This window comes from Penaeus monodon, unplaced genomic scaffold (assembly GCF_015228065.2).
Source record: "Penaeus monodon isolate SGIC_2016 unplaced genomic scaffold, NSTDA_Pmon_1 PmonScaffold_47, whole genome shotgun sequence".
Classification (NCBI taxonomy): domain Eukaryota; kingdom Metazoa; phylum Arthropoda; class Malacostraca; order Decapoda; family Penaeidae; genus Penaeus; species Penaeus monodon.
The window spans coordinates 442,882-452,910 of NW_023659552.1; the positions used below are offsets into that span (position 1 = coordinate 442,882).

Sequence of the window (10,029 nt, forward strand, 5' to 3'; positions counted from 1 at the left end):
GCTTCTTGAGACAGAACTTGCTTCTTCAAGGACGATTATTTTTCACTCCTTGAGTGAAATTGAAGAGAGAGAGAGAGAGAGAGAGAGAGAGAGAGAGGGAAAGATTACGAACGTTGGTATAAGTTATCAAAATGTTGGCGTTCCAACTTCTCGGTATGGTTTTACCTTCTATCGCGACATTCGCATTTGCTGGTGATGATTTTTATAACATTGTTAGCTCCAGTAATATCATATCATCCGAGAACATAGAGATACATACGTTCTCAGGTAATAACAGTATTACCACAGATTACTTTAGAACACTGGAGAGAGATGGTAATTCTATACTAATCGGAGGAAGAAATATAATATACAGCCTTTCAGTTAAGGATATGAAAGAAAATATAGACCAGAGGATGATATGGCATCCCACCGAGAGAAGCGTTCGCGATTGTTTTATAAAGGGGAAATACGAGGAGGATTGTCAGAATTATATTCGGATCTTAAAAAAGGTAGATAAGGATCAGTTTTTAGTTTGTGGTACAAACGCTTATAGTCCTTTATGTCTTCGATACACTCGACAAGCTGATGGTGCTGGTTTTAATATCACGGAGACGAAAAGCGGTGTTGGCCAATGTCCGTTCGATCCTAGACAGAATTCTACACACGTATATGTCAATGGCGAATTGTATTCTGGGACGGCGGTAGATTTTCAAGGAATAACTCGCGTCATCTCCAAGAATCGACTTACGACACGAGCTGCTGTATACGAACAACTTAACGATCCCAGCTTTGTGCACTCTTTCACTTATGGCGACTTCGTATATTTTGTTTTTCGTGAAATCGCTATAGAGTCCTTAAACTGCGGCAAACGGGTTTATTCGAGAATTGCTCGCGTATGCAAGAATGACCGAGGCGATAAAAAGACTCAGACCAAATGGACTTCTTTTTTGAAAAGCAGACTCAATTGTTCTGTTCCCGGGGAATATCCTTTCTATTTCGACGAAGTTCAATCAGTCACAAATGTCATCACTGGAATATATGGAGGACAGATTCGTGATATTATCTATGCCGTGTTCACGACGCCACCTAACTCCGTCTCAGGGTCTGCTGTGTGTGCTTTCTCTATCCGCTCCATTCAGGATACTTTCGATGGTGATTTTAAGGAACAGGAAACACAGAAATCGAACTGGCTTCCCATGCCTAAAAATAAAATACCCAAGAGTCGACGACCTGGTACTTGCGTTCCTAAAGATGAAGCTCTTCCCGATGATGAATTTGTAGGATTTATACAATCACACACTCTCATGGATGCAGCGGTTCCTGGATTTTTTAATCGTCCATTTGTCAATACCCTTGGATACCATTTTACTAAGATCACTGTTGACCCTCAAGTCCAACTTCAAGATGGACGGACTATCGATGTCCTTTTTTTAGGAACAGCTCTTTCTATAATTAAGTTTATTAATGTAGAGTCGTACGATAGAATAGATTCTGTAGAACCAGTTATTATCGAAGAAATTCAAATTTTCTCTCGGCCATTGACCATAACAAACATGTACCTTATGAGAGAAGAAGAAGAAGAAGGAGAAGAAGAGCAAAATAAAGGAGGAAAGCTGATAATAACAACACACGATATGGTAAAATCAATTGCTGTTCACCGTTGCCACAAAGCCACATCCTGCAAATCCTGTGTTGGTTTAAGAGACCCGTATTGTGGTTGGGATGTTAATGAGAGAAAATGTGTTTCCTTTAGTGCCATAACTTCGATGGGTTCTAACACTGGAGGACCCATGATCTTTCAGAATATGTCTGGATATCATTACCAGTGTTTTAATATTGATGATCATAAAAATACTGTGGATGATGATATTGCAGACGGCGACAATGATGATGATAACGACGACGAAAATTTTTCTAATGACTATAACGACGATAAATACTCAAATGACCAATACAATTCTTCGACACAATATAATGGTACCTCGTTAGAATGTTCATATGGTGATGTAACGCAAAATAAAAATATTTATTCGAACGACTCAGAGAATGGAAGGAACAATAAATCTAATAATAATGATGTTTCTAATGATAACGATTCAATAAGCAGCGAAAGCAACGCTAACACAAGAACAGTGACACATCCCATACTCGCCGCTAATTCTGTCTGTATCACAAAGAGTTTTTTCATTGGTATTACTGTCGGCATTGGTGTTATGATTCTGATTATCGGTTTTACATTAGGCTTCACATTTTCTCGCAGGTTATATATTTCCTCACGCGGAGTCAGTACATCTTAAACGTCATATCGTACGTATGTGTATATGTATCTATATATATATATATATATATATATATATATATATATATATATATATATATATATATATATGTGTGTGTGTGTGTGTGTGTGTGAAGGTATATTTATATATTCCTCCACAATATGTATTACTCTTCGTTGGGCGAGAAACATCAACATTTTTTAATATATACGGGTGACTCTTATCTAACTCATTATCATTATTACAAATAGTACATTTCATAACAGAAAATGTTACCATACGGAGAAGAGGAGGATGTTAGATTAACTTGTTTTAAAACATGTTTTTTGGAGTACCTAATGACGACATTATCGATATTTAAAGAAGCTATATGTCTTAATAACATAAAGAACATCGACTCCAAGAGTAACAGTAAAAACACTGTCGATAGTGATGATATTGATTCCAAGAGTAACAGTAAAAACACTGTCGATAGTAATGATATTCATAAGTCCCAGTCGACGATAAAAAATAAAAATCTCGCCGACATCGACGAGAATTTTTTAGAAATTATAAAAATACACTTTAGTTATATCAGTGTGGGTCGAATATGTCTGAATATATGTATAGAAAGAGATGATCAATTCTGCATGGAATATATCGTTTATGTATTACTAGCAATTGATATATTTATCTCCATGTTAGATAAGAGAAATAATAATAATAATAATAATAATAATAATAATAATAATAATAATAATAATAACAATAACAATAATAAGGTGAAGAAGAAGGAAAATAATAATAACAATGCCAATAACAATAATAATAATAAAAATAAAAATAATAATAATAATAATAATAATAATGATAATGATAATATAATAATAATAATAATAATAATAATAATAATGATGCTGGTGATGATGTTAATAACAATAATAACAATCGAGACTGCTACGATAGAGAGAGTAAAATACAGTCTCTAATAGATATATCTTGCATTAACAGAAACATACTACTGGCAGAGGAATGTAACAATTGTGAAAATAGTCTATATGGATTCGCAGCCGCCCTTTTTGAGAATAGAGTGAAACCCTTTTCATTTCTTTTCTTCTCGCGCAATAAAAGAAATTTCAACGACTATTATGCGAGTGATCCGACGAGCGTTTTCTTTACAGCTGATGAAATTAAGAATATTTCAAAAAGAATTAAAACGTCAAGAAAAAATGAAAGAATTAAAATTATCCTATCAAAATACAGAAAGAAGATAAAGGACGATTCTATTAAAACAGTTAACGGACTGGTTCTTTATGCTAAAGCTACAGATATCCTCATACGGTGTGATGAAGAAAATGAAATATATATGGATATCTGTATAAATATGATCGATAAAGAGTCGTATGTATCTATCAAGACGATAGAGAAACAGACAAAACAGTTAAATAAATCTCTGATAGATTATTTAGACGCTCTTATGAAGATAGACAACAATATCTGTCCCGATCGTTTACAGGTAGTAAACGATATAATATCTTTTAAAGAAAGAATGATACACATCACACATAAGTACTTTCCTACATTCAAATTCAACGGGTCCAGAAAGCACGTTGCGATCTCCAAGGCCATAAAGGCCCTAGCCGATGAACACGAGCCGCATGCCGGTACGCCACAGTGTTATTACACATTCAAGGAACACTGCAGCAATGTCAAGGATAACTATGGAGGCTTCGAACCTTTCATGAATACTATACTACCCTTACTGGTTAACGATACCATAACGAACATATGGTTAAATAGACTATTTTTGATGAATACCCACAGAGAAATCGTTACTAATAAGGATATTAAATCAACAGGTTTTTTATCATTTTTAAAAAGTGTTGAACGAGAAGCAGATAAGACAAAGGTTATGGATATGCTGAGAATATTCTCAAACGTATGTGTTACCCTCAGAAATAACAGATTACCGTTTCCTTTACAAAAATGTAATCAACCGACAAAGCGACAAAAAGTCATTGTCCCTGAGAGTCATTACGAATCACAGCCATTAAGAGATATACGGTACATACAGACTCTATCCAAAGGAACATTTAGCATTAAGAGTCTCTTATCCCAACATATTCCAGTAATATCAGGCAATATCATAGTTGGTAAACATAATATTGATAATATCAATAATGCTAACACTAATAGTAATAGCAATACTAATAGACGCTTATCGAATATAGATTTTGGTCATTTTCACCAATATTTTACGCCGATCGGAAAGGATTTATTCATCCAGTAACATACTAATAAAAGGTGAATTCAGAATGTTGTTTAATATTATTTTACTCCAGTATTTTTATTCCAATATCTACCAGATTAATGGCATTGACACAACATTATCTAACATTAAATAATGATAGTAAGCAATGTTGTAAGGGTCAAAAATACAAGGTGGTTTGTCACCGCCTTGGTCGATGGAAGTCTCATTCCAAAAATCTTTTCCTGGGTCATATTTCGGTGGCATATTTGGTGTAACTGAACACGTGTGATATAAAATTGACGCATTTCTTCTAATCAATTGATGTATTATGGTTTCATGTCGTATGTTATTTTTTGCTATCAATTCAGCTAGTGCAAAATTACGCTGACATAGCATGGTGTACAGGTTATTTTTTCTCTCCACGACATTACACACATCACCATTATTATTATCATCATCATCAATATTGTTGCCGTTGCCGATACGATCATCATCGTTGTTATTGTCATTGTCGTTGTCATTGTCATTGTCATCACCGCCGCAGCCGTGATGCTGCAGCTCGTCCTCCTGTTGCACTTTTATGTAATGATAATAAGCAATGTTATGCGGATCAAGATGAAATGGAGGGTCCTGTCCTGGTAATAGTTGTGCATATTCATCCCAGTGTTGATTATCGGGTATGTAATATGAAGGAGAGTTATGATATTTCCAGTACATTAATTGGGCATTTTCACGAATAGTGTCGTGTAGAACTGATGGCTCGGCTATATCGTATTCTTTTATCATTGTACTCAGTTCGTAATTTTCTTTGTTCAATAATTTCCATGACAGTGACATTTTTTCCAGTCGCAGATGAGTGCGACGTGATGTGAAGCAGGCGAGGAGGATTCTTGACAGCTGCAGATTCCTTTGAAGCTAAACACTGGATGAATAACAGCACATGTTATGTTTCTGTCCACCAAGTTTTACCCACTACAAATGTAGACACATACACACATACACACATATATTTGTATATGAGTTTCCTTACCCCTCCCCATTCCGAAGATTATTATCAACAACAAGAGTGTTAGGATTAAACAGTTTATTTGACGCCACAGGATATTCAAAGTTGCGTCATGTGAAAAAACATCTTTCTAAATATGGTCTCGACAGATACGTAATACATAATATCATATATGTATATATATACACATAATATTTTCTACATTAGAGAAATATAATAATGCACTTATTGATGTTAATAACAATTACAGAAAAAAATGCCCAAAAAAATATGTTCGAAGGTAAACCGTATAGTATGCAGAAGCTGTATGTGTTAATTTAATCATGTGATATTTACATATACAGATGAAATATAATAAGTTGTAAAATTGACTGAAGATCTATCTGTAGATATATTTGCCTAATAACAATTTAAATAAAAGACGAGTTAATATTTCACTCCAGTGTTTCTATTCCAATATCTGTTATATAACCTTCATAACATTGTTGACTTTGACAGATCATGATCTAACATCAGATAGTGATAGTAAGCAATGTTATTTGGGTCAAAAGTAGAAGGTGGTTCATCGTCACCGTCACCATTTTGGTCGATGAAGGCCGGTGGTCGGTTCTCGTCCCCAATTTCTTTTCTTAGAGCATATTTCGGTGAAATACATTATCTGTCTCTTAGGCAGCATAATACTGATACATTTCTTCTAATCAAATGATGTTATATGATTTCATGTTGTATATAATTATTATTGGCTATCAGTTAAAAAAAAAATTACGCTCACATGACTTGGTGAACATATGATCTTTTACTTCCACATTAGCCCTAGTGTGAGCTAGGGTTAATGTGGAGGTAAAATGTAGTCATTACTACTACTACTACTACTACTACTATTACTACTACCACTACTGTAGTATTACTGTTGCTGCTACAGCAACTATTGCCTTTGCAGCAGCACTCTTGCTGCAGCAGTTCGTCCTGTTGCAGTTTCAAATAATGATACGAAGCAATGTTATGCAGATCAAGATAAAATGGAGGGTGGCTTTTTGTTGATAGTTGTGCTCCTCCACGTTCGATCCAGTGTTGATTATCGGATACAAAAACGCGAAGGATATGTATTGCATTACTAATTAACATTAAGACGACATTTTCACAAATAATAATATCATGTAAAACTGACATATCAGCTATATCGTATTCTTTATCACAGTATTTCGTTTGTAATTTTCTTTGTTCAACAATTTCCATGACAGCGACATTTTTGTTGTTGAATCAACCCACTACATTCTATCTACTGTATATGTAGACATATATATATATATAAACCTCCCTTCATCCCATCTGGAAATATATATAGAGTAACTAGACATGTTTTATTTAAATAAAAAAATGTTTTTTAACCCAAATGTTATTATCAACAACAAGAGTGTTAGGATTAAACAGTTTATAATGACACCACAAGATATTGACAGAATATATTTGACATCCTATTCAAAATTACATCATGCGAAGAAATATCTTTCTAAATGTGGCCTTTATAAGTACGTAATACATAACACTATATATAAAACAATTTCTTTATTAAGAAAATATAATCGTAATACACCTACCGGTATTAATAAGAATTATAGAAAAAGGCGTAGAAATATGTTTGAAGATAATAAGCATAGGTTGTACGTGTTAGTATAATAGGGATTAATGAAAGATTTTCCTCTGTCGTATAGGATATCAACCCCGAATACATTACCACCACGATTACTACAAAATACGAAAGAAGAAAATTGGCTGTGGAAAAAAAAAACAATAATCGTGTATCTTTAAAATAACGAACGCAAATAAAATAATAATACTACTACTAATAATAATGAACTATTTTATTATCCAACACCCAAAAAAATTACAGCTAACCAACATGACATATGGTATTATCCAATACTGTCAACATAAAAAAACGCATCAATAATCCCGTATCCACGAATGTCCAAACAAAATGACTTGATCTAAGAAATAAAAAGTAAAGAAAAAAAGTTTAGATGTTACAAGAGCAAAAAAAAAAGTTGCTGCTTAACAAAAACAAGTAATTTTAAATATATCAATGCTGCGAAAGAAAATTTGATGCTGAAACAACGGGTGAGCTAAATATGACCAGCATGGACAATAATGCTTCGATGATATAAGAAAAGAATACCTGCTGTTAAAAAAGTTGATCTAAATGTTGCGATGACAAAAGAGACGATTTTTTTATGTTAATAAGAAGGTGATTTACAAATCGCCAACACCATAGAAATAAAAAAGAAATACAAATGCTTTGTTGACAAGAGAGAAAATATTTTGTTGCTGGAAAAGGTTGATCCACAAACTATCAACAAAGAAAAAAAAAATGTTTTAATCATGCCAGAGAAGAAAATTTGTTCTTGAATGTGTGATGATACGAGAGAAGAATTTTAGATGTTGAAAAAAAAAAATTATATACAAATCACCAACACGCTAAAGAATATGTAAATGTGTCGTTGACACATTGACACAATAATAAAAAAAAAAAATAAACTAAAGAATATATAATTCTTTTTTTTTGATAGGAGAGAAAATATTTTGTTGCTTAAAAAAAAGCTTGATTCACAAATTGCTAATGTAGAAAAAAAAATTATAACACAAATGTAATGATACGAGAGAAGAATTTTTGATTTTTGAAGAAAAAAAAAGTTGATATACAAACCATCAAGATACTAAAGAATATATAATTGTATCGTTGACACTAGAGAAAATATTTTGTTGACAAAAAAAGAAAATCGAACCAGGAACTGCTAATGCAGAATTAAAAAAAAAAAAAACTTTTGATAATGCGAGAGACAAAACATAGCTGATCTAAATTGTTGCGATGATACAAGAGCAGATTTTTTTATATTGACAAAAGTTTGTTGATGTAAAATGTTACGATGATACAAGTGAAGAATTTTCGATGCTCAGAAAAAAAAAGTTGATCTACACATCACCAACACACTAAAGAATATATAAATGTTTTGTTGATATGAGAGAAAATATTTTGTTGATGAAAAAAGCTAAGGTAGAAAGAATAATATTTTGATAACGCAAAAAAAGAAATTTCGTTCATCTAAAAGGTTGTGATGATACGTGAAAAGAATTTTTGATGATGAGAAAAAAGGTTGACATACCAATCACCAACACACTAAAGAATGTATAAATATTTCGCTGACATGAGAGAAAATATTTTGTTGCTGAAAATTGCTTGATCCACAAATTGATAATGTGGAAAAAATATAATGATTTGATAATGAAACATTGCTGTTAAAAAAAAAGTTGATCTACAAGTCACCATCACACTAAAGAACATATAAATGTTTCGTTGACATGAGAGAAAATATTTTGACGATGATAAAAAGTTTATCCACAAATTGCTTAGGCAGAAAGAATAATATTTGATAACATGAAAAAAAGAAACTTCACTGATCTAAAAATTTGTGATGATTCGAGAGAAGATTTTTTGATGCTGAGAAAAAAGTTGATATACAAATCAATAACACAATAAAGAATGTATATTTGTTTCATTGACCCGAGAGAAAATATTTGGTTGCTGAGAAAGGTTGATCCACAATTTGTTAAAGCAGAAAGAATAGTATTTTGATAACACATAAGAAAAAACTTTGTTGAACTAAGAAATTTTAATGATGTATAAATATTACATTGACACGAGGAAAAATATTTTGTTGCTGAAAAAAGGTTCATCCACAAATTACTAATGCAGAAAGATTAATATTTTGATAACGCAAACAAAGAAACTTGAAACGCTGATCTAAAAAGTTGTGATGATACGAGAGAATAATTTTTGATGTTGAGAAAAAAAGTTGATATACAAATCACCAACACGCTAAATGATATATAAATGTTTCGTTGAAACAAGAGAATTTTTTATTGTTGTTGAAAAAAAAAAAAATTGCTCCACAAATTGATATCAAAGAAAAAAAATATATATATATATACACAAGAGAAGAATTTTTGATGTTGATAAAAAAGCTGATATATAAATCATTAATAACCAAAAAGTATATGATTCTTATGTTGAAGGGAGAGAAAATATTTTGTTGCTGAAGAAACGCTCTATCCACATATTGCTTATGCTGAAAAAAAAAAAAAAAAATTGATATCACAAGTGTGATGATGCGAGAGAAGAATTTTTGTGTTGAGAAAAAAAGTTGATATACAAATTATCAACACACTAAAGAATATATAATTGTATCGTTGATACAAGAGAAAATATTGTTGACAAAAAAAGATCGATCCACAAACCGCTAATGTAAAAAAAAAAAAAAAAAAACATTTTGATAATGCAAGAGACGAAACATGGCTAATCTAAATTGCTCCAATGATGCAAGAGAAGATTTTTTTACATTGGAGAAACTTTGTTGACCTGAAATGTTACGATGATACAAGTGTAGAGTTTTTGATGTTGAGAAAAAAAAAGTTCATCTACAAATCACGAACATACTAAAGAATATATACATATTTCGCTGACACCAGAGGAGATA

At 32.2% G+C, this 10,029-nt stretch overlaps 1 protein-coding gene across 1 annotated transcript; it reads left to right on the forward strand.

Annotated features, from left to right (window-relative positions):
* The first annotated feature begins 131 nt into the window (after nucleotides 1-131).
* On the forward strand, nucleotides 132-4,202 carry LOC119571005 (semaphorin-1A-like). The gene is made up of 7 exons (XM_037918506.1): nucleotides 132-267; nucleotides 565-1,403; nucleotides 2,651-2,735; nucleotides 3,252-3,330; nucleotides 3,504-3,581; nucleotides 3,843-4,005; nucleotides 4,197-4,202. Exons 1-7 carry the CDS (start codon nucleotides 132-134, stop codon nucleotides 4,200-4,202), a joined length of 1,386 nt encoding a protein of 461 aa, XP_037774434.1.
* Nucleotides 4,203-10,029: the final 5,827 nt, after the last annotated feature.

Excerpts from the sequence above, each read along its gene's own strand:
- LOC119571005 (XM_037918506.1), top strand. The coding sequence starts at position 132 with ATGTTGGCGTTCCAACTTCTCGGTATGGTTTTACCTTCTATCGCGACA. Across the intron at positions 1,404-2,650 it reads AAGATGGACGGACTATCGAT|AACATCGACTCCAAGAGTAA; the intron begins GTCCTTTTTTTA and ends AATAACATAAAG. Across the intron at positions 3,582-3,842 it reads GCTACAGATATCCTCATACG|AAAGCACGTTGCGATCTCCA; the intron begins GTGTGATGAAGA and ends CAACGGGTCCAG.